The following is a 25,891-nucleotide window of genomic DNA, read 5'->3' as shown; positions in this document are numbered from 1 at the left end:
GTAGGCATGACGAAAGACCTTGAAGCCCTGCGGGAGCTCATCCGGTCAGTGATCAGGAAAGAGCTCAACAAGTTGCAGACACCTCAGACTTCAACTGCACTATCTATCGTCGACGTTGTCCAGGACGAACTGAAGCAGGCCATACGGGATCCAGAGCATGAGCCACAGCTGATGTGGTGCACCTGAACGTATGCCAACGTACTCAGCCAACGTACACAGTAGTGGAGCAGTTGCAACGACCGTTTCCTACCCGCCAACAGCACGCAGTGCACCTCGTCTGCTGGAACCACCGGCTACCTATCTGCCTGCAGCACGTAGTGCACCTTGATTTGTGGAACAAAGGCCCTGGAAAAGTGATGTCTGGCGTGACCACGAGCACAGGCCTCTGTGTCTTCACTGCGGAGAAGCGGGTCACCTGTATAGGTTCTGCCCATACCGTCAAGCTGGATTAAGGGATTTTCCCTTAAGCGCACCATGCCCCTGAAACGGTGAACAGCCAGCAGAGATAAAATAATAGTTGTCCACACCCCAAAGCCCCATTATTCCTCACCAACATCAACCACAGTCATCGTCGCCCATGCGCTACCGATCACCTAGCCTACGCGCGTCTCCAAGATTGACTAGGCGTCGTTCATCAAGCCCACACCAGGAAAACTGAAGCAAGCGACCTGTGGAGGTGAGGCCGCTGATAACCAGAGTTATGAAAATGCTCCAGCAAAGTTCTAGTGCGATAATGAGACAATTCCAGTAAACAGATGCAGGAACGAAACGATTACATCAGATTTGCGTCTGATAACAGACGGATGCGAGCTGAATGCCTTAGTCGACACCGGTGCTGATCATTTGGTAATAAGCTTCAATATGTCGAAGCACCTGAAAAAAGTTGTGACGCAGTGGGCTGGACCGTCAATACGCATGGCAGGCGGTCACATTATTACGCCCCTTGGCCGATGCCCTGCAAGACTTATGATAACGGGCTTCACTTACGTTTCTGACTTTATTGTACTGCCAGAATGTTCCCAGGAACTTATATTGGGAATGGATTTTGTACAAGCTAACGTCACCATAATTAACCTACGTAGGTCCAGTGTCTTTCTCAACAAAACAAGCTATACCTGTGGAAGAATCAGAGGAGCAACATCATATAAGCGATGCACTGCGCATCGTTGATGATGATGTAACTGTGCCGCCACGCTGCAGTGTAATGGTTCTTGTGGAGAATGAAACATTTTACGACCATGAACGCATAGCAGATGGAAACATGGAGCTCCTTTTCAACAAAGGTATTTGCATGGCTCAGGGTCTTGTTCACTTAAGCAATGGCCGTGCAAATGTCACACTTACGAATTTCGGAAATGAATTCCAACACATCGCACAAGGAACAGCTATTGCCTATTTCCCTGAGTTCTGTGTTGCGACCGAATTATGCGGCCTAACAACAACGTCAACTGCTCTGCCAGGAGCCTGCAATGTCGACAGATCAATTACCATCAACCCGAGACTCCCGGAAGCCCACAAGAAACAGATATATGCCCCGATAAAGGATTTTTCTGACTGCTTCTCTACTTCCTCGAAGGTACAGCACACGTCTGTTGCAAAGCACGCAATCATAACAGAGGATGCCACAAGACCGGTATGCCAGCACCCGTATCGAGTTTCACCAAAAGAAAGGGAAACCATCAAGAAGCAATTATAGGAGATGCTTTGCGATGACGTTATTCAGCCTTCCAGCAGTCCATGGGCATCTCCCATAGTGCTCGTTAAGAAAAAAGATAACATACCTCGATTCTGCATCAACTACCGTAAATTGAACAGCATAATTAAGCGAGATGTATACCTCTTTCTGTGTATCGACAATATGTTAGATCGGCTCCGATGTGCAAACTTTTTCTCCTCCCTGGATCTCAAGAGTGGATATTGGCAAATAGAGGTGGATGAGCGGGACCATGAAAAGACAGCATTCGTAACCCCTAATGGCCTCTACGAATTTACAAGTGCTTCCATTCGGCCTTTGTTTCGCACCTGCAACGTTCCAGTGAATGATGTACATTGCTCGCAGGATTGAAATGGCAGTCGTGCTTATGTATTTGGATTATGTGGTCGTATTTTCCACCACATTTGACCAACATCTAGAGCACCTGCGACTAGTACTATAAGCTATTCGCACCGCAGATTTGACAATTAAGCCGGAAAAATGTCAATTCAGCTTCGATGAACTTCAATTTCTCGAACACGTCCTCAGTGCTGAAGGGGTTCGGCCAGATCCCGAAAAAACAGCAGCTGTTGCAAGGTTCCCGACACCCACCGACAAAAAGTCAGTGCAACGTTTTTTGGGTTTATGCGCATACTACAGAAGATTTGTGGAAAACTTTCTAAAAATTGCTGAGCCCCTTACAATAGCGACAAGAGAAGATCAACCTTTCATGTGGAAAAGCGAACAACAAGACGAGTTAAAGAAACGCCTGCAAGCTTCACCAATCCTTGCCCATTTTGATGAGACAGCCGACACTGAAGTTCATACCGATGCGAGTAACGTTGGCCTCGGTGCCGTACTAGTGCAGTGGAATAACGGCCAGGAGAAAGTAATTGCTTATGCCAGCCGTAAACTCTCGAAAGCAGAGGCACTACTCCACAACCGAGAAAGAGTGCCTTGCAGTCATTTGGGCAATATGTAAATTTTGGCCCTACCTCTATGGTAGACCACTCAGAGCAGTCAGTGATCACCATTCGCTTTGCTGGCTGGTGAATCTCAAGGATCCATCCGGACGACTAGCAAGATAGAGCCTTAAGCTTCAAGAGCATGAAATTACTGTCATATACCGTTCCGGGAGGAAACACAGCGATGCCGACTGCTTGTCACTCGCACCCGTCGAGACAACTGTGCCAGAAGAAGAGGATTTCCCGTTCCTTGGCATTGTTGACGCGTCACAAAGTGCTCAACAACAACGAGTTGACCCAGAATTGCTTCCACTTATACAGCGCCTGGGGGGACTCGACGTTCAACTTCCGCGTATTTTCAATAGAGGGCTATCCTCATTCTCTCTGTGAGGAAGTGTCCTATACAAGAGAAACTTCGAGAATAGCGAGACAAAGTTTTTACTTGTCGTACCCACAGCTATGCGAGAAGAAATTTTGCATGCATGTCACGACGAACCGGCGTCTGGACACATGGGCGTGAGCCGTACAGTCGCCAGGATTCATGTGAAATACTACTGGCCCAAGTTATTAGCATCAGTGCAGCACTATGTCAAGACTTTATGCGAGTATCAAAGGCGCAAGACTCCACCCGCAAAACCGGCAGGCGTCCTCTAGCCAATAGAGCCACCAAAAGCCCCATTCCATCAAGTCGGTATGGATCTCCTTGGACCCTTCCCAACATCATCTTTAGGCAAATAGTGGATAGTTGTGGCCACGGACAATCTGACCCGTTACGCAGAAACTGATTCCCTGTACAATGCAATGGCGGTCGAAGTTGCAAAATTCTTTGTCCACAATATCGTGCTCAGGCATGGCGCTCCCACAGTTCTTATTACCGAGCGTGGAACGGCCTTTACTGCGGACCTAATGAAATGCTTCTTGCAAATGAAACATACTGATCATAGGAGAACTACGGCGTACCACCCTCAGACAAACGGTTAAACTGAACGCCTCAACAGAACACTGGCTGACATGCTTTCGATGTATGTCGACGTTGACCATAGGCTGTGGGACAAAATTTTGCCGTACATCACCTTCGCATATAATACGGCCGTTAAAGAAACAACACAAGTCGCCCTGTTTAAACTTATATTCGGCCAAGCAGTAACCACAACTTTGGATGCTATGTTGCCGTTAGATGAAGAAAACAATAACTCATCTGACCTACACGATTTCTTGCAACGAGCCGAGGAGGCACGACAGATGGCAAGGTACCGAATACGCCGCCAACAACGCATCGACTCCAGCCGGTACAACCAGCGCCGTAGCTCATTACCAGCCCGGTGACAAGGTGTGGGTACGGACCCCAGTGCGACGCCGTGAACTGTCTGAAAAGCTTCTCTGCCGATACTGTGGCCCTTACGAAATACTTCGTCATATAAGCGACGTCACTTACGAAGGGAAATCCACTGGACACAAGAACCCAAGATGGCGCAACTTCACGGAAGTTGTGCATGTTGTCCGCATGAAATCCTACCACGAGAGGTCATGAAAAAAAAAAAGTGAGAGCCCACAGGAACCCCTACTTCCACTCACGCATCGGGCCGATGCGGCAAGGAGGGGGATAACGCCGCGACAACTTGGTCACATCACATTCAAATTGCACGCTCTTCGTATTGGACCTGTGCACGCCGTACCGTGGTGTTGTTTAGCAACAACAGGCAGCAATCTTCATGGCATGGGTAGCCGGTTGGACCCGGCTTGCATGCGCCACGCGTACAAGGTATCAGGTGGGAAGAAAGAAAGACGGTTCGAGGCCAGTTTTTAGAGCGCGACTGCCAGGGATTTCTTCATGACCGCAGTGACTTTTCGTTGCGGGCACAGGTTCACCCTTAATAAATATTGTTGTTTTGTTAACCTGTGGTCCTCAACATCGTTACAATATTTGGTACTTTTTTCTTGATTTGATTCAATATCTAATTTGAAATCTACTATTCGATATTTGAAGGCCCCTATTATAATATGTTTTATATAATGATAATTGTGAACGGAAGCACACGCAACACACCTAGTGACCCAAGTTGGTGTCACAGAGGTTCATTGAAGAATGGCACATACCCAAAGTCCCTAAGAATATCAATCCCATCAATAAAAGACAGCCAACCTTGGTGGTCCCATCCACTGGCGGGGACAGCTCTTTGTCCCTGAGGATGTCCTGCACCACACTGGTCTGGGTGAATTGCAATAGGCCGAATGGGGCAGCCACCGACAGGAACTCTTCCACCTGCATTAACTGTGCAGAGGCCTGCAGGATTTTTTGACAAGAGCAGGGCAAACAACAATTGAGAACTTGAGCCCTTCAAGTGTAAGGGCATGTTCAAATGCAGTCGAATTTCATTATCATGAAGTTACATCTAACGTGAAACTAAGTTTGTTATATCTGATATTCCTTATAAATGTACTATTGTGTTCAATATGAGCTGGACTATGCAAGCCGTGGCCATAGCAATGCTCTCTAGGAAAAAGTAGCAATGCTCTCTAGGAAAAAGTAGCGATGCTTTCTAGGAAAAAGTAGCAGGTTTTGCTCTGCCAGCGGGTTTTGCTCTGCCATTGTCTGCTTTCTTTGTGGAGCAATAATACACTAGCCCACTGAATAGCTATCACCTGTCACAAAAAAAGAAAAAAGAAAATATTGTTACGAAGTTAGGGCAGCGGTACGCCTAGACGAAGCACACTGTGCCAAAAGGCTAAAACCGCATGCACTGTTCAGCAGACCAATGAGTGTATTATCGGTTCGCAAAGAAAGCAGATGAAGAAAAGCCCAGGAGTATGCGCATCACTGGAACGACAAAAACCTCACCACATTTTTTCTCAACAGCGCCGCTGTGGCCATAGACTGCATGTTGCAGTTCATATCGAACATGAAAGCAGATGCTGAAATTGACAAAAGAAAAGCAAAATGATACACATTTGTGGTCACGTCTATGCAAAAGACATGACCTGCCCGAGACCCATGATTTTGATGGCCTACTGGCGGCTTGCCATGCAAATAAGTAGCACGTTAACAAAGCAAACTTACTAACATGCACTTTGTGCCAATGTTAACGTGCAGCGGTGCAATCAGTTTGGTCGCACGAGACTGGTACGTCAGTTTGCTGACCGAGGGCTAGTTACGCTGTTGGCCAGAACATGTGTCTTTGTCCAGAATGCACCATTTCAAGTTGCTCTTGCTGAGTATTGGACATTTTTACGGCACCAGAATACACACTTTGAGCTGCGAGCAAACAAACAGTTAGCTTTGTTATACAGTCGATCCCGGCTGTATCGAACTCGCAAAAGAACGCCTATTAGTTCGATATAAAGCATAATTCGATATAATCCTGCTAAAGATTTGGATGTCATAAAAGCACATACCATTTATAAAATCACTTTATTGATGAAACTAGCTTAGTTTCGCACTAAATATTCCTGCATTTTCTTCTGCTTGGGCAATTTCGCTACCTGCGATGCACGCACCTCTCCACATTGTCTAAGGAGTCGGAGCAGCTGAGGCTGCAACCTTCCGCATTTGCGCAGAAGCACGGACTAGTGCGAGCGCACCAATCACTTCAGAGGATGTGGGCCAAAGACTGTCATTGCTTTCCTCATTGTGCCCACTTTCGCTTGTGCTCGGTACGATGTCGGCAGTGTAGTGTTCGTTTTCTGGCTCTCTCGTGGTCGCGACACCATCATTTGCACTCACAAACTCATCCATTGTTGATTCTTCAATGGCTTCCGGAAATTCTGACAGCTCGCTCCAAACTTCGGCAACACCGGCAACGGCTTCGTCGCATTCATCAGAATTTACAGTCATCACCGAGCACGCGGAAGTCGGCACGGCAGAAGCAATTTTGGATGAACCACTCGTACACGGCCATGCGCACGCGTCGCGCGACGGGTAACGGATCACGAGTTTGGCCACTTTAGCCCTAATCTCCCTCTTATTCTTCAAGATCGTGCTCCTTGGAATCTTGTACGCTGCGGGGACATCTGACTTCTCACCGCGTTCTATCCGATTTATGATTTCAAGCTTCACGACGACAGGCAAATTCTGCTGCTTCACCACAGCAACACTGCAGGAGAAGGCCCACAAGGTGCACACACAAGGAACCAGAAAAGCAGCGAGACAACTCGCACTTTCGCCATCTTGCACGATGAGGGCGCAAGAGCCTCTGATTGGCTGTCTGAGCAAGCGCTGCGGGCGGGCCAGGATCATTTTTTGCAGGGGGGTGTCAACATCTCATCCGAGGGAGCGCAGTCACAGTAGGGAGAGCAGTTGGATGAAGCCGCGCTGCCGGGTTTTCGCGCCACCGCGACAGAAAGCCAACTTACAGGGGCACTTCCTGCCGCGTGACATTCGATATATCGGGAGTCGCTGCTATTTTTGTTCAATGTAAGTGTAATTTTTGTTATATATACTCATTATAACTATACCGTGACCAGAAAGTGTTCGATATATAGAATGATTCTATGTAAACGGGTTCGATACAGTCGGGTTCGACTGTAATCGATATTGTCTCAAGTTCTGCATTTTCTGTACCGTTTTAGACAGTATGATGCTGTTCATTGTGATAAGAATCAACTGTATTAATTTGCATAAAACTAGAGTAACATTCAACAGCAAGATAAGCACATGACTTGTTAATGACAAGTCATGTCATTGACAAGACACATGACAAGCAATGACTAGTTACTACATGGGTAGTAAGCCTTTTGAGGATCTGAATAAGTGTGTTTATCTAGGCTGAAAAGACACTAGTACTATGGGAATTAAATTTCTAGATAAATAAAAATGGGTTGGAGCACACGTCTTTAGATTAGGTCAGTTGGGAAAGTCCGCTTCAGAGGTGGCTCCAACTTGTATCCTTTCAGAGAGGTGGCACTTGCATCGCATTGGAATCAAGCCGTCGGCTTTCGGCGAGTGCGTTCAGTGCTTTTTTTGGTGTCTATCTGCGCTGTCTGTAGCCGGCGTGCGCACAGAAAAGTTTGTTTGCCGTTATTGCTTATCTATAAATTGGATTATAGGTATGTGATGTAAAGCTCATGTGTATTGTGTTGCAAGCCAAGTTTGACAAAGAGTCAGTATGCCGACCTGCAGTGCACCGGGCTGCCAAAGTGAATATGCTTCTGAAGAAAAAACGTGCAAACGGCGGCACTTCTTTAAACCTCCAAATGACCCCGAAGTCCTCGAGGTGTGGAGAGCTGCTATTCTACGAAAAGCCTTCCAGGTGATACCAAAGACCTACATTTGCAACTTACATTTTGAACCCAAGGACTTAATCACTTTGTACGAGCACATTGTCAACAGCAACATTTTTAAGATTCCACGTGGCAGGTGGACGCTTAAGCCAGGTATGGGGAACCAGCGCTGGAGTTTTGACGACGCCTGCAGCGCCGCCCCGGCGGTCAGAACGAGCACAATGCAGCCGCACCCGCGGAAGGAAATTGCTACTGGTAGTCGCGTTGAGCGCCCCGAAAATCGAAGGAAAACAAAGGGACGCCGATGATACTGTTGCGTATACAGGTGCCACAACTACGTCGGGAGGAGGGAGGATGTATCCTTCAGCGTCTTTCTATCTGAACCCTAAGAACAAGAACGGAGGCGGCGTTGGATCCAAGCAGTCAGGCGAGCGGAGTAAGTTCCCGTCTTGTCGCCCTGTCAAGCGGTGTCGGGCTAGTTTCTAAACCGAATTTCGCGTGTGTGCTTGGTTTATTCGATAGTGAAGACGGTCAGCCATGACAGACAGTACCAAACAGCAGAATCTGCAGTCGGCATTTCGTCGGAAACAAAATGAGCAATCGCATGCACCATCCGGCATATGTAAAACCATTTTTCCTTCGCAATACCACCACCAAGCCCCTTCCAACGCCACCGCACCAAGCGAACGATACGAAAGGTAAATATTATCCATTCATTGCCAAGAATTATGTGGTAGGGAAGCTGCCTTGTAATACGAGTTGTGTGCGCATACTGCCGGCGCACGCGCGACTAAGCCGCCTATGTGTTTTTAAAAATGCGCATGCGGATGAGGACTCGGTGCTGAGATGCATCCGGTAAAGTTATGTAATTATTGTTAAATGTAGCCAGCGTTTTTACGGATCCAGCAGCGGAGCACTCAAACCTTTGCTTGCGCGAGTCAGCTGATGCGATAAAGCTTTCTTTTCCATTGACTGCTGTGGCGAAGTAACGTCAGAATTTTTTATGTGTAGCCAGAGAAATATCGAATGCCTTCAGGCCAACTAATACTTCCGAAACCATAGCGCAGCACAACCGGAGCCATAACTGCTGGATTTGCGAGGCAGGCTGCCACGCAAGCATGACAACGGACCACAGCGCAACCATATGGCGCAACCGTTAAAGAAACACACGTGCTCGCTGCGACACACTGTGAAAAATATATAAAGCTTAAAAAGCTTCTTTCGTCATTTTTTCACTTGATGGCACTAGCTTCTTTACGAAAACTGTCCGCTTGAAGCGGCGGGAAACGGAAACATACGAACTATGATACGGCCGCGCACGTGTGTGTCGTCTGGTCGAGAGGCTGGAATATGCCGCGTTTCGTCGCCAGGGCGGCGTGCAACGCACTCTTTTCGACGCGCCGCCTATCCAGCGCTGGTTCCCCACAGTTCCACAAGTTCTCCCCAACATTCCCACACACCTATAAAAAAAAAGGCATTGAAGCCTAGAAGAAAACCTCCGAAGCTAAGAGCAACAGTAAATTGTGATGTTCGTACGTCCGAAAGTGGTGGCGGTGTGGGTTATGTAAACAGAAAACAGTGATGCTGAGGAAACTGGGATACCTTCCGATCAAGATTTGTGTTCAGAGAAAACAGATTTGTTCCCTACATTCCAACAACGCTCAAAGTTTGAGTCCTGGAATGTCCAGCTCATGAGCGAAGAATTTAATTTCTTCAAAGTTGGAGAAAGTAGAGGTATTGTTGTGATCGACAGGGCCATGGTTGTGAGGAAAGACTTCACTGCTGTGCTCAGCTCATGGGGAAAGCTTGTTCCTCCACGCGTCTACAATGAATACGTGAAAACAGCTACAAGTCTCAAGCTTGAAGAAAGTATCTGTATTTCTCAATTATGTTTACAACATAAAAGTGTGCACAGGCTGTCATTGTGGTTTATTCCCTTCCATTTCAGCAGCAACATCAGCTCTCAAGATGCAGAACGTGTGGAGGAGCACAAAATGCTTTGGTCTGTCTCAGGAAACTTTGTGCCCACCATGCAAGAGCACAAGGAAAAATCTCCAAGCACGGGATAAGCAGAAAAATAGAAGAAATCTAAGGAACGAATCAAGCCTCAACAAAGGTTATGTTCAATAACTAAAAACCTAAAAAGAGAGTTACTGGGGCAACAATTTTTTTCGAGAACGCTAAAAAAGAAATTCAGGCTATGAAGGCACAGCTTTCAAAAGTGTCTAGCAGTCTAGTTGACAAAGTCATAGATAGTTTTCCTCAAGTGCAACAGCTGTGCTGTTGCACTTGAGCACAGCAACACAGAAAAAGTGCTGTGTTGCAGTAATTTTTTGTTTGAGTTTACAGTGGCTGGTGTGAGAGCTTGGATTTACAGCTATTTTTCTATTTAGCACCTCAAAATCTCAACCAAAAAATTCTTGCCACATAATTATCACACTTCCTAACTTTGCATCAATTGTTAGTGGAAAAGAGTGTGAGCATTATGCGAGTAAATATGGCTGTTTCACGCTCTGCAGAGAAAACAACACACACCGCATTGAGTGAGGCAATGCTACTTCCCAGGACTTCGATGACTGCCTCGACCACCAGCAGGGCAGTGGTCACCCCAGGGCTGTGAAGACAGAAGTAGCATGAGTATAGTGATATCTTTGTATCTGAGGTGATTTAGTACAAATTGTATCTTTGGCTGCTTGCCTCAGAGTGCTCCATCAGTGCTACAAAGGCCATAAGACACAGCAGCTAAGCCTCATTGTCGTAATGGACGCACTTCATTACGTGAGCATCCAAGGGTGGGCTTACTGTATTTTGTATGTGAGTGCAATGATAAGTGAAGCACGAACAGGAGAGACATGTCATTTGATTGATGAATGAGATGATGAAGAATACAGTAGAACCTCGTCGATACATTACTGTTTGTAACGTTTCCCTGGCTCTTTACGTTATGAAATGCCAGTCCTGTTCAGCTCCCATATGGGCATGTTTATCTGTTACACTTGCCCTCCCAGATGTTAAGACTGGTGGCATCTGCAGCACTGTCCCTGCTCAAAAGATAAATTCGGAATTTTTCAATAGCTTTTGTCAATTGTCCCAACTTAGTGGTTTTTCAATCGCCTGTTGACTTTCTATTCAAGTTCAAGTAAAGTGTTATGTGAGAAGAGCTTCTTACCTCATCTGTAGTGCAAGGTTTAGCAGATCTCACATTTTGAGAGATTACATATTATTGCCTCTTGGTCTGATAAAAAGCCTATCAATGTGGTACTGCTGCAGTATCTACAAGACACAGTCAACAAGATTACAGAAAAGCAAAAGACTCGCACAGTGTAGCGATTTCATGTCCGTAAGATTGTCATCAGTGACATTACTTGAGTACTGTTCCTCTCTCAATAAGAATGAGCTGATAGTCAGTGCGCATATTTCCCATTTGTACATCTCTTGTGCAATCGTACGCGCTGCTCACCAAGTTGAGGCCCATGATGATGAAGCCTCAGTGTAACTGCAATAATCTGTTTGTTATTTATTTATTCATTTATTAACCTACATTTCACCTAAGCTCATTGCAGTAAAACAACAAGGTTCAGTCTCCACCAGGCCGGACAGTGCAGTGCACCCAAGTAGCACAGACCTAAAAGATACGTTTTTCTTAGTGGAACATATTATACATAGTCTGAATATTAATTCAAATTTATTTTAATCTCAAGGATGAGGGTAGGCTCGGGAGAAAAGTGAAGTTTGTCACTTGAGGAGAATGCAAGCATCTCTGATACATGGAAAACAACAAGGACATAAGAGCAAGTTCGATGAACATAATGGACATTAAGATAATTCAGTAAAATAATAATGTTACACAAAAACATTTTGAACAAGTGTACAACAAAGCATGAAAACAGTTTTACACAATACAAATCACAATATACATGAACACAAGTGCTGTATACACAAACCACGATGTACAGTGCTTACGGAATGAAATGCGACAAGGAGCATTTAGTAGAACCCTGCATATGTGCAAAGTACTCGAGAGTACTATGTCCCATCACTAAGAATCTGGTCACCAAAGGTGACACGAACTCCAATCTAAGTGTACACGCCAAAATTGTGTTGATGTGACACGAACTGCTGCCTGTGGAAATGAAAGTATATGCCCTAGTTAGCCTTAAATTGATGCGTTTAATTTCGTGAGCATTGTACATAAGAAGTTGCCTTAAGGACAAAATCAACATTGCATCTCTTTTCACAATAAAAGTGCTTTCCTAATCTCACATGGACTACATTGTTCAATTGTTATCTTTTTCTGGAGTAATTTATTTAATAACACAGGAACAGTGAACCATAGCATTGGTCACCCAAAAAGCGTTTTGCAATATGGAATGATCCAATGTTGTTGGTAACGAGTGGGGTTTGGAATAACATGTTTCCATACCAACAGACATCTAAGAAGGCGTGAACAGTGACTGCTTATGTCTTAATGCCAGGTACTAGTGCTCATAAAGTTCGTGAATTAGGACAATGTGAAACCATCTAAACAATTCACAGGGGTGTGCATAGTAGTCAATATTAGCTATATACCTAATCGCCGTCTTTTGAAATTTGTATATCTTATTTATATCGTTTGTCGTGCTTTCCTATACCAAGAAACAATAATTGACATGCGACAAAAACAAGCTGTTGTAAAGTGTTACCTTAACAGAAAGTGGGACACTTCACTCCGAGAATAAGATATAAAATGCATATACAGTTAAACCTCTATATAATAAACTTCAATATAACAGAATTCTCGATATAACGAAGTATTTACTTTTTTATAACCTTTTGTCTATAGAGCACAATGTAGTTAGAACCTCAGTATAAGCAAGCATGTTTGTATGTGATTTCAATATAATGAAATTTCGCTGCCACCGTGAAGGAATGCCGAGCCAAAACAGATGGTCAAATGATTGAATTACGAATGGCTGCTTGCAAACACACCTCTCCAACTGCATGTGGCACAACAAGAGCGACCACTGAAGTGGAGCCGCATCGTGTTCCAAGTGTGATAAAACCCTATTGCCCCCCGCACACGGTATGCTTTAAGTACGAGTGAAAGTGTGTGAGGGTGAGACAAGAAATACCGTGGCTTCACGAGTGTCACCTTCTCGCACGAGCTAAGGGGAAAAGAGGAAGGGAAGCGAGCTCACGGTAAAGCAAAGCGCATGCGAGGAGGCGAGGGGCGCAGAGGGGGGGCAAGTTTGCACGTGTCTCGATTTCTGGCACGCACTTTCGTCGTGGCTACGCATGGCTGTAAGACCGGGTGAGCGCATACGTAGCTGTGCACCCTGCTTTAGAGGTAAGCTGCTCCACTTGCAAAGAGTAGGTGTGCCGAGACGGCGTGGCTCCATATAAGCTGTCTTACCACGCATTTATTATTGAAGGTTGTGTTATCTCAAGTTTCGGTGACCCGTTGGAGCGACAGGCAGCCAAAGCATGTGCTTCCCACAGCCGGCACTTTTCCTGATAACGCTGTCCTAAAGCTAGCAATGCTATCAGCCGCAAGGACGGGGTGCCTGCACAAAAGCACGGCTGGCTTCGTTTAATTCGTACCACCGAGAAAATATCGTCAATGTATGTAACATGAAACCGTATCATTTATCATCGACTACCAAATTTATCTAAATGAATTGTTTTCTCATTCAAACTTGCACTTTTCAATTTGGAAAATTCTGCGGCCCCTTACCGTGTAAGAAAAATCGACCGGCGACTGCACTTATTTGCATAAAAGGTCAAATTTCAATAGAACGAAATTTCAATATAACGAAGCAAATTGCCAATTTTACTAACTTCGTTATATCGAGATTTATATGTATGTCATAACAAAAAAAACTGACTACAGATAATCTGTTAATGTAATCATGCGGCAAACATGAAAATCAGAGAAAATAAAAACTAAATAAATAATCTGCTATGACAGTAACTGCAAATGATAAATCAAAAAAGATTATTCTAACAATGTAGACTAAATGCTGTGTTGCAGCATTCAAATGATATCAGTTATGCAGTAAATTGAGCCTATTTAGCATCTAGCATAGCAGCCATTTCCACAAATAACTGGCTGTAAATTAGCACTCATGTATGAATTTTGTTTGTTTGTTTGTTTGTTTGTTTGTTTTACCTCAAGGATTCCAGCAGGGCATCATGTGAGGGGTTGGTGGTAATGTGGTGGCATAAACAGTTCGTGAAAAATGCTATGCTTTAATCGAAGTTATGAAGTGAAACAGCCATACTGGGTGTTCCCTTTTCATGATCATCTGCATATGCTGAATATTGACATGTGTGCTTATCTTTATCGGGCAACCACGTTTCGCCGCCTAACAAATGTAATCGCACAGCGTGGGACGCGCCTGCATGTATCCGAAGTTTCTGGAAAGTTATTGATGCTTCTATCCGCTGTCTGTTGTCGCCGAACCTTATGTTATCTGATTTCATCACCTGATGCGAATGGTGTAGAGCTTCGTGGAAGGCACGCGGATCCGAGCGATTAGTCTGGAACATTCGACGACTGCTCTATAAAAGCCGACGCGCTTGACCTGCTGATCAGATTTCCGACGATCACCGACCGTGTTCACCGCTATCGTTGTGCTATAAGTGTAGCCTGTTTTTGTGGGCACAGGTTCGCCCAATAAAAGTTAGTTTTGTCTTTCACAGTATTGCTACTGTGTTCTTGAACGTCACCACCATGTGACATCTGGTGGAGGTGCTTGTGCGTTCATGTACCGAACGCCCCCGCAAAGCCGCGATCCAAGCCCGAAACCCGAGGACAGAACCAACATCGGCCAAGACCAGCATGCTAGCCACAGACCGCAAGGACTGCCCCCAGAGCACGGACTTCTACATGAGACGACAAAGAAGATCGTGGTCAAGACGACCCCAATGGCTGCCCCAGCGTCCCCCGTTATCCTACAACAACCTCGGGACCCACCAACCTTCCATGGGGCAGCGACTGAAGACCCGGAATCATGGCTGGAGACCTACGAACGAATCGCGACGTTCAACAACTGGGACTCCGACGACAAGCTGCAGCATGTCTACCTCGCCTTAGAAGACGCCGCCAGAACTTGGTTTGAGAACAGAGAATCGAAGTTGACAACGTGGGACCTGTTCCGTAGCGGCTTCCTGCGCACCTTTACAAGCGTCGTGCACAAGGAAAGGGCCGAAGCTATACTGGACGCCCGAGTGCAGCTACCAAACGAGAACGTTGCGATCTTTACGGAAGAAATGTGCCGCTTGTTCCGCCACGCCGACCCGGATATGACCGAGGAGAAGAAAGACCGCCTACTGATGCGTGGTGTAAAGGAGGACTTTTTGCCGGAATGCTAAGAAGCCCACCGAAGAGTTTCTTCGTGAGGCGACGAACATTGAGAAGACACTCGAGATCCGAAACCAACAATTCGATCGCCGCACGAACTCGACAAACTACGCCGGGGTTCAATCACTGGCTACCGACGATTTACGCGAGACTATCAGAGCAGTCGTACGGGAGGAGCTGCAAAAGTTCTACCCAAGGACGCAGTCCCAAGTGGATCCAATCGCTGAAATCGTCAAAGAAGAGGTTCAGCGATCGCTTGGAGTCCCTGAGGTACAACCTCAATTACTGCAGCCGCAGCCAGAAGCGATGACCTACGCCGCCATCGCACGCCGTCAAGGCCCCCCTCTGCGAACGCGCCAGGGCCCTGTAACGCCACAATTCCGGCGTCCGCCACCGCCAGCACGCCCATCCGCCGCCCAGCGCACCTACACGAGGAAGACGGACATTTGGCGAGTCCCCAACCACCGCCCGCTCTGCTATCACTGCGGAGAAGCCGGCCATGTGTACCGCCGATGCCCATACCGCGACATGGGACTCAAGAGGGTGCGCCGTCAATGCGCCGCGTCCACAGCTTGGGGAGCGCCCACGTGACATCGCCGATAACCTAGCCGCCACCCAGTGGAACTCTCGACAACCGTCCAGTTCGCCGTCACCAGGCCGACACCTGTCGCCACAGCGCCGACCATACACCGGCCCAGCCCGGGGCCGCTTTGCAAGCCCATATCCAGAAAACTAAAAGCAGCAACCAATGGAGGTGCGGTTGCTGTTCGTCGAACTGACAAAGACCCTCCGCCGACGACGAAGACGACAAAGAGACCATCTCGACGACATAATAACGACACGCCGCCGTCCCAACGAAGTCAGGAAGCCAAGACTACACCGACGAAAGACGACTTGACGACGTGACGTTCCAGCTTCAGTTCAACACGACGCAGCCGTGATCCGACCCCAAGACCTAATTGCAATGCCAGACAAAGAACCACCGACCTCGACGTGCTTCTCGACGGTCATGCAGTCACCGCTTTAGTGGACACAGGAGCCGATTACTCCGTCATGAGTGGACCCATCGACGCGCAGTTGAAGAAAGTTAAAACTGCATGGGAAGGCCCTCAAATTCGGACCGCTGGAGGACAGCTCATCACGCCGACTGGAATCTGCACGGCAAGAATAACCATTCATGACCGGACTTACCCTGCCACCGTCGTTATCCTCCAACAGTGTTCACGAGACGTCATTCTCGGTATGGACTTCCTGGACCAACACGGCGCAATCATCGACCTGAAGTCGAAGTCAATAACGCTGTCGTAAGATAAAGCAATGCCGCTGGAGAGCCCTCATTGTCACCACGCCTTGAGTGTGCTTGAAGATCAAGTGAGCATCCCGCCTCGCTCCAGCATTGTTATTTCGGTCGGCATCGAAACACCCGCTGACGTAGAAGGCATCATCGAAGGCGACCAACGTCTACTGCTAGACCGTTAAATTTGCATCGCAAGAGGGATCGCTCGACTGCATGGAGGAAAAACTGAAGTGTAGCTGACAAACTTCAGCCGGGAGTTCAAGCACATCAACAAGGGCACGACGATCGCGTACATCGAGGAAATTCTGGAAACCAGTAACGTGTTTGTCCTCTCGGATTCCGCCGCATCTACCCCGACGACCATGGTTCCCGAACCAGACTACGACATTAATCCAAGTCTCCCCGTGATTAAGCAACAGCAGCTGATAAGTCTTCTCCGACAATACAAAGGTTGCTTTTCGACGTCATCGAGGATTCGACAAACACCAGTCGCCAAGCATCGCATAATCACCGAGGAGTGCGCTCGACCACTCCGCCAGAGCCCTTACAGAGTTTCGCCACGAGAACGTAAAGCTATAAGAGAACAAGTCGACGAAATGCTGTGCGACGACATCATCCAGCCGTCGAAAAGCCCGTGGGCATCCCCTGTTGTCCTGGTGAAGAAAAAGGACAAAACCCTACGTTTCTGCGTCGATTATCATCGTCTGAACAAGATCACGAAGAAGGACGTATACCCCCTCCCACGGATAGACGATGCATTGGATCGGCTCTGCAACGCTAAATACTTCTCGTCGATGGACCTGAAGTCTGGCTATTGGCAAATAGAAGTCGACGAAAGAGATCGCGAAAAGACCGCCTTCATCACCCCAGACGGCCTCTATGAGTTCAAGGTTATGCCATTTGGACTGTGCTCGGCGCCTGCAACGTTCCAACCGTGATGGACACAGTTTTAGCAGAAATGAAGTGGCAGACCTGTGTCGTTTACTTGGATGACGTCGTTGTCTTCGTCAGAAATTTCGACAATCACCATAGGCGGCTTGCAACAGTACTAGAGGCCATCAAGTCATCAGGGCTTACTCTGAAGCCAGAAAAGTGCTGCTTCACTTACGATGAGCTTCTGTTTCTAGGCCACGTCATCAGCTAGTCTGGAGTCCGCCCCGACCCGCAGAAGACAGCTGCCATTGCAAAGTTCCCGCAGCCCATTGACAAGAAGGCAGTGCGTAGATTTCTTGGCATGTGTGCCTACTACAGGTGATTTGTCAAGGACTTTTCACGCATTGCTGAGCCGCTGACAAAGCTAACTAAATGTGACGTCGAGTTCAAGTGGGAAATGCCGCAGGCCGACGCATTTCAAGAACTCAAACGACGCATGCAGTCGCCACCCGTACTTGCGCACTTCGTAGAGCACGCCGATACCGAAATACACACTGTCGCCAGTAGCCTGGGCCTCGATGCCGTCCTAGTCTAGAGAAAAGATGGACATGAACACGTGATAGCTTACGCTAGCCAGTTGTTGTCAAAAGCGGAAGGCAATTATTCTACAACCAAAAAGGAATGCCTCGCCATCGTTCGGGCTACAGCAAAATTCCGCCCTTACTTATATGGAAGGCCATTCAAAGTTGTCAGCGACCATCACGCGTTGTGTTGGCTAGCTAACTTAAAGGACCCTTCAGGACGGCTGGCAAGGTGGAGCCTCAGACTACAAGAATACGACATCACTGTAACATACAAGTTCGGACGAAAACACTCAGAAGCCGATTGCCTATCACACGCCCCCATTGACCCGCCGCCGCAAGATGACGAGAATGACGACGCCTTCCTTGGCATAATAAGCGCGGAAGACCTTGCCGAAGAACAACGAGAGGACCCGGAGCTAAAAGCCCTAGTCGAGTATTTGGAAGAGCACACCGACGTTGTCCCTAGGGCATTTAAGCGTGGATTATCTTCGTTCATGCTTCAAAACAAGCTACTCGTGAAGAACTTCTCACCAGTCCACGCCAACTACCTTCTTGTTGTTCCGTCGGCGCTGCGTCCAGAAGTACTGCACACCCTACATGACGATCCGACCGCTGGGCACCTCGGTTTCTCCCGGACGCTATCAAGGATACAAGAAAGGTATTACTGGCCGCACCTAACCGCCGATGTCGCCCGTTACGTCAAGACATGCCGAGACTGTCAGCGACGCAAAACGCCACCGACAAGGCCAGCGGGATTACTACAGCTGATCAAGCCTCCTTACCGACCTTTTCAGCAGATCGGGATGGACTTGTCGGGACCATTTCCGACATCAACATCCGGAAATAAGTGGATCGTCGTGGCGACGGACTATCTCACCCGCTTCGCTGAAACTAAAGCTCTACCGAAAGGCAGTGCAGCCGAAGTGGCGAAATTTCTTGTCGAGAACATCCTGCTGCGACATGGTGCTCCAGAAGTCGTCATCACCGACAGAGGAACGGCTTTTACAGCAGAGCTCACGCAAGCCATTCTGCAATACAGCCAGATAAGTCACAGGAGGACAACTGCCTACCATCCGCAGACGAATGGTCTCACGGAGCGCCTGAACAAGACCCTCGCCAACATGCTAGCAATGTACGTCGACGTTGAGCACAAGACGTGGGATGCGGTCCTGCCGTACGTAACATTCGCTTACAACACGGCGGTGCAAGAAACAACACATATTATGCCATTTAAGCTTGTTTACGACGGGAACCCGACTACGACGCTCGACGCAATGCTGCCGCACGTCACTGATGAGGAAAATCTTGACGTCGCTACCTATCTCCAGCGCGCCAAAGAAGCCCGACAGCTCGCCCGCCTGCGAATCAAGAACCAGCAGAGGACCGACAGCTGACACTACAACCTCCGACGACGCTTCGTCGAGTACCAGCCCGGTGACCGTGTTTGGGTTTGGACCCCTATACGCCGACAAGGACTGAGCGAGAAGCTTTTGCGCCGCTATTTCGGACCGTACAAGAACATCCGATGTATTGGCGCACTGGACTATGAGGTCGTGCCAGACGGCATTTCACTATCACAGCGGCGCCGCTCACAACCTGAAATAGTCCACGCTGTGCGACTCAAACCGTACTACCAGCGTTAATGAACTTTGGGGCTTCGCGTAACTGATCTTTGGACTTTGTTTCTTTTCGTTGTTTTGTTACTTATGTTTAATAAGTGTCCTTTTGTGTTTCGCTCTCTTATATTTGTAGCATCGAGACGATGCTTTTTAAGAGGGGGGTATTGACACGTGTACTTATCTTTATCGGGCAACCACGTTTCGCCGCCTAACAAATGTAATCGCACAGCGTGGGACGCGCCTGCATGTATCCGAAGTTTCTGGAAAGTTATCAATGCTTCTATACACTGTCTGTTGTCGCTGAACCTTATGTTATCTGATTTGATCACCTGACGCGAATGGTGTAGAACTTTGTGGAAGGCACGCGGGTCCGAACGATTAGTCTGGAACATTCGACGACTGCTCTATAAAAGCCGACGCACTTGACCCACTGATCAGATTTCCGACGATCGCCGACCGTGTTCGCCGCTATCATTGTGCTATAAGTGTAGCCTGTTTTTGTGGGCACAGGTTCGCCCAATAAAAGCTAGTTTTGTATTCTACCGTATTGCTGCTTTCTTCACCGTCACTACCACATGACAATATCAGCCAAGACGTGGTGAAAACTTGACAGATGTGTACTCACAGTGAAAGCAAATCCGGGCGCTTCCCTGGTGGTAAAGACACCAGTGGCAGGCAGCCAAAGTACAGCCCTTCCTGGAATGACACCATTCACTTTATGTTGAGGCAGACAACCAGCACCCAACATGTTAATGTGCAACTTTGACAATTTTGATGTCAAAGCATCAAACAGCCCATTGAGCGAAAAAGTCAGCGGTGTCTGTAGCAGTGAAACTTTCCATTGGCTGCGACACCACGTCACGGGTGCACCTCGCACTCTCATGACGCTGGCCCAGGCCTAGGTAGAGTAGAGTGGATGAAAGGGTATACCTGCTGCCGCACTATGGCATGAGCGGAAAGGGCATCGCCTCGACACCATGTCACCTTCACTCTCGGAAGCCTGTGTTAGCCGCACATTCTAACTGCAGCTCAGTAAGGCCAAATCAAAACTCACCAACCACCTCAACGTGCTCGCTTGCCCGCAAGGAGCTCAAACTTGAAGAACTGCTCAGCGGCATTCAACATTACTGCTTTCGCATTCACAAGTCATAAGAAGTGCTTAGGTGTTCTCAGAATGTTTCCATCTACTTAGAAAAGTGGGTGTATTAAATTTCTCTGCAACTCCTCTCACATGTAAGATAGTGCAATTCATTTTGTCAAATGTTAAAAAAAAAACAATGAAGAAGAAGACACCACACTGCATTCCTCGATACCTTCACACTACTGAATTGTTTTTGGTATCGGCATGCAGTTATCACTTCTGGCACTGTTATCATTTTCAGGCACTACCTGCACAGGAATTACATTTGCAAACTGTTCTCTTTCTTTCTTTCTCTCCTCTTGTATGTCTCAAAAGTGATTTATACTCATTGTACCTCGTTGCGTATAACTTTGTTGCCACTACTGTTGGTTGGAACTACTGATAAATTGGTGCTGTAAACTTACACACCAAGTATTCTTCATTACAAATACTGTTTGTACAAGAATTTTGTATTGTACATTGTGCACTGCACTGCCGTAAGCGTGCAAGGCCAGGGACCCTCAATAATGCGCTCACTGCATTCTTGAATTGAAGAAATGAATTAAAATTTCAAGAGAGAAGTAACAAAAATGTAAAAATACTTTCTTATTTCTAATTTTAAATCAGAAATTGGGCCTCCAAACTGAAACTGAATCAAGCAGCCTGGAGACCTGCCTCTCATGACTTCAACGTTGAAGTTTGAGCAGATATGTGCCAACAGTAGGTATAATAATAATTTCTGGAGTTTTAGATGCCAAAACCACAATCTTATTATAAGGCACGCCATAGTGGGGGGACGCCAGATTAATTTTTACCACCAGGGAATCTTTAACACTGCCCCAATACGCAGGACACAGGCGTTTTTGCATTTCACCCCCACCAAAATGTGGCTGCCGCAGCCACCGATAGTAGGTGTGCCATTAGTGACATATTGGGAAAATGTGTTCCAATACAACAAATTCTAAGCATCCTTGACAGGGTGTCTAGTGAAATACGTTGCAAAAATTACCTGACTTTCACAGGTTTTCCATTACTTTTGTAGGGAAATTTCAATGACTAAACAAAAGAACCAGCAACCAATAACTTTAAGTCAGTAACAGTTCAATTTTGTTGACATTTATAACAATATGATAATGACACACTAGTGGAGATGACATTACATGCATGACATCCTCTGTGCTGGCAAGGATAGCCCCTCAAAAAAGCACATGCAGGCTTTTTTCTTTCTTTATAGAGACTTGTGTAAGAAACACACTTTTTTACAAGGTGCAGCCTTTACACAGGACTGAATCTTTCGGCCAAATGGTACTGGCGCAGTCGGAAACGTGTGCACACCCCAGATCCTTGGATGTACGAATGCATCAGAGGTCACCACGCAGCACTTGCCATCTAGTAGCAGCAAACGGAAACATGCAGCATGCAAAAATTCACCAATGCATGCGCGTAGCATCGCGGCACCGAACGCAATTGCTTTCCTGTCTGAATTTTGTTTTTTTCAAAATTTCGGTTTGCCCCATTGAGGTGCATCCCCTAGACGAGTCCATAGGATTTTGACATATGTTTGGGCTAAGTTACTATTTTTTTTTTCTTGTAAACATGGACTACACTGCAACATAGCCAAAGATTGAACTTCGTGAGTTTCGAGAACTCGTACTGAGCCGTAACAACCCAAATAATAAAAATGCTTTAAAAACCGTGATGTCACACTGATGTACCGGCGCTGACATTTTGATGTGAAACAAGAAAATGGAGGTTTGGCCTTCATTTTATATTCTATTAAACAAATCAACAATGAAAAGTTCTGAAAAATACTTTATCAGTATAGTAAACTGATTTAGCATTTCTCTTTCATGTCTATTTAAGGCACAGTAGTATTAAAACAAGAACGTTATCAAAATGGATGTAACTATGTTTCATGGAGGAAGATCAGTAATGCTCTGTTGTCCTCTGAACTTACAGGCTGAAGTCAGCCCGCAGTCATTGCGGAAGTTGATCATTTCTCATTGCACAGTCTACCTTGCAGCTGCACAGCCCACACTGATGGTGTCCTATTGACAGCACTGCTACTGTGGTGACAAATTGATTGCCGACATTCGCTGGAAAAAAAATTTGGAAGATGCTTAACCTTTGCCTTTAAGAGCACAATGCAATAGCATTCAAAGATCCCCGAGTGCTTCTCACGCTTCCCGGCAACTGCAGCTTATGTAACAATAATGTTCACTGGGAAACGCTGGCGGTTAATGCTATGCACGAGGACGAGCTTCGTGGTTTTCTCATCCTTTTTTTTGATGGTGTGCAAGGAACCGAGGGGGCCACACCACTCCTAAATTACAAACTGATGCTATCATGTCTGTAGGTTGTGTGTAAGTCATACTTTATGATTTTTCTACGTATATTGCCTTACGAAATTCAATTAGTTCAGCAATTTTCTTGTGCCACAAAAGAGAGCCTGCATGGTTGGGTATGCATGGTTCGAAATTCTTTTTGCCAAAGCAACGTCCGATGCTGGATGCCAGGCGGCGACACCGGGTTTTATGTGACATGAGGCCCTTAACACTATCATGTTAAAAAAAATTTACTCGCCATCTCGGCCCTGCGAAAGTGGATGTCCAGCGAAGCTGTTCAAAACCCCCACTACATCTGCCGGGAGGGGGGGGGGGGGGGGTATGCAATGCTTTATTGCTTCAGAGTAATGGTAATAATGGTAATTTAGAGTAATGATAATAATGGTAATTTTGACAGCATGCCACTGCTGCCCATAGCAGTGCTGCGACAATGTTAAAATCAGTTGCTGGGCTGGTTCTTTTATATATGAAAGGCCAGGAACGTCACTCCCCACGTCACAAGCTGCCACGCCAACAGCAGCTTGCGCAACAATAATATTTACCGGAAAACATATGCGGGGAGTGCTATGTGCTTTGCATTTTTATCAGGAGTGCCTCATCATCAATTACGTCATTCGGATGATGGTTTCGTGCTTGTTCTTTATTAAAACATATGCTGTTCTGTACGTTGCATGCATTGTCAGGGAGGAAGCGCACACACGATGCCTCGGACAACACTCTTTATTCTCTGCCTTCACCACTGCCCTGGGGGTGTTAGTGATGATGTCTCTGCTCCCAGTAGCGCCATCTCTCGGCCTTGTGGTTGCCCTCTCCAACACACAGTCCTTTCACTTCTTCCCCCCCCTCCTCAGAATGTGAACCTGTCGTGGGCATATCCAGTCAAGGTTCATAATATGCTGTCAGCTGGTCTGCATGGCTTTCCAGTGACAGCACCCAGTTGTTGGATCTGTCAGCAGAAAGTCATTAACACCAACATTCTCCGTAACCCTGTAAGGACCTGAACATCTTGGGGCTAGTTTCAACATTGGCGCATTGCTTAAAGTATGTCTGTCCAGGAGAACATGGTTGCCTGGTTTCAGGGCAACTGGTCACCTGTGACAGTTGTAATATGTGTTTTGCTTCGCCTTTAGATGCAGTTTGTTGTCTGTGAGCAAAATTTAAAGGCCTAGGTAAGGCACGGATGAACTTCTTTGACAAAGGCATGGTAGACCGTGGCAGGTGGTTCAACATTGTCCTTGGTGCCAGGCAATTCCCATGGGGTGTGCAGCTCTCGACCGTAACACAGTCACCGACAGACACCGTACCCTGTCATGACACTCTGCGGTGCAAAGGAAAGGCAATTTTGGGGATGCGAGAGTCCCACCCCCTGTGGTTTGTGCAGTAGGCCCGGAGGCATTTCTTAACTGTACTGTTAAGACATTCTACCATTTGTCCAGAGGGGCGGTATGGCACGGTATGGCAGTATTTTAGGCCCAACGCTTCAGGAGGCGCTTCCACCAAAGGGCCTGAATGGGCCAATGGACGCCCGTTGTCGTTGTAAATTGCTGCTGGTACACCATGCCGACAGAAGACTTGCCGCATACAGTCGACGATGCTTAGCTGGTAGCAGCTCTTAGAGGAGACAATTCAATGAACTTCGTGAACATGTACTGTACATCAGCAGGTACTGGTGGTGCCTTGGTGTGAGTGGTAATGGTCAAATGACATCTACACTAAGTTCTTCCATTGGTGCAGTGGCCCACTGGCTGCTCATAAAGCCTGCTGGCTTTTGGCGATTTGCTTTGCAACACTGTAGCATCTGACATATATAGATCAGTCTGCTCACAAACCGAAGCAAGAAGAAACACGCTGCAACATCTTGAAAAAACTACATGTGCACTAGTGGGGTGGTTATGTGCCATTTTCAGCACCAGAGTCCGCAAGCGTGCTTGTAGCCAAGGCACCTTTTGGTTTCCTCTGTGCTGAATAAGCAACCCACGAGACTCCAGTTCTGTTGAAGCAGCCAAGTCCTTAATTAGATGTGATTGTAAGTGGTTCTCTATGAGTGTTGTACCTTGCACAATGCTTTTCAGCTTGGCAAACAGTGGATCACGACCTTGCTTCTCAACCAGACGTTCCGTATAGTTCAGGGGAGTGACATTGTCTGTCATAGCCAGAGGGGCAGATGTCTCTAACGTAACGTGTTGCTCAGGCTCTTGGATGGGGACAGCATTTTGGGGAGAGTTTGGCTTGGGTTGTCTGGGCAGTTCAAGGGAGCTCTGCTGAGGGCATCTGCTGGAATGCTGGCAGGTCTGGGTTTGATCTTGCAGTTAGGAATTTGCAGCCTAAGGACACGCTGTTTGACTCTTGGTGAGGCTTGATCTATATGAAACATCCACGACAGAGAAGAGTGATCACAATTGATTCCGAATTCCTTAAATTCCAAGGTAAGGCCTGAATTTATCGACTGCCCAGTCCACTGCCAGACAGTCCCATTGCTGAACAATGTACTGTTTTTCTGCTTTGGTGAGGACTCTGCTTATATATGACACAGGTCTCAGTTCCTCAGGGCTTGCCTGGAGTAGCACAGCTGCTAATCCGATACCACTGGCATCTGTCTCCACCGCAAAGGGCCAGTTGAGGTCAGGGAGGCTTGCCACGCCATCATGGGCCAGGGATTGCTTCAGTCTCTGGAATGCGCCCTCTTGCTAGTTGGTCTACCACGAGAATCTTTCTTCTAGAGACTGGTGTGGGAGTGGGCTGTGAGAGAAAATCGAGGTATAAAGCCCCTATAATACCCCGCCAGGCCAAAAAAGGCTTGCAGTTGTTTGATTGTTGCTGGTCGAGGATAGTGCAA

The 25,891-nt window shown here is 47.0% G+C and overlaps 1 protein-coding gene and 1 pseudogene across 2 annotated transcripts in view; one reads left to right on the top strand and one right to left on the bottom strand.

Moving 5' to 3' along the window:
• Nucleotides 1-25,891, bottom strand: part of LOC142568068 (AP-5 complex subunit mu-1-like) — a 244,330-nt gene that overhangs the window by 181,851 nt on the left and 36,588 nt on the right. The window contains exons 4-6 of one of the 2 annotated variants that reach the window (XM_075678151.1): nt 20,216-20,286; nt 10,411-10,489; nt 4,802-4,942 (exon numbers count right to left, since the gene is read on the bottom strand). In XM_075678151.1, coding sequence (XP_075534266.1) covers nt 4,802-4,942; nt 10,411-10,489; nt 20,216-20,286 — 291 coding nt within the window. The remainder of the gene's footprint in view (nt 1-4,801; nt 4,943-10,410; nt 10,490-20,215; nt 20,287-25,891) is intronic. The other variant, XM_075678152.1, reaches the window with a different exon arrangement.
• Nucleotides 7,577-10,075, top strand: LOC142568079 (uncharacterized; annotated as a pseudogene).

Source organism: Dermacentor variabilis, unplaced genomic scaffold, assembly GCF_050947875.1.
Source record: "Dermacentor variabilis isolate Ectoservices unplaced genomic scaffold, ASM5094787v1 scaffold_16, whole genome shotgun sequence".
NCBI classification, from domain to species: domain Eukaryota; kingdom Metazoa; phylum Arthropoda; class Arachnida; order Ixodida; family Ixodidae; genus Dermacentor; species Dermacentor variabilis.
This window is presented reverse-complemented; position numbering and strand designations above follow the sequence as displayed.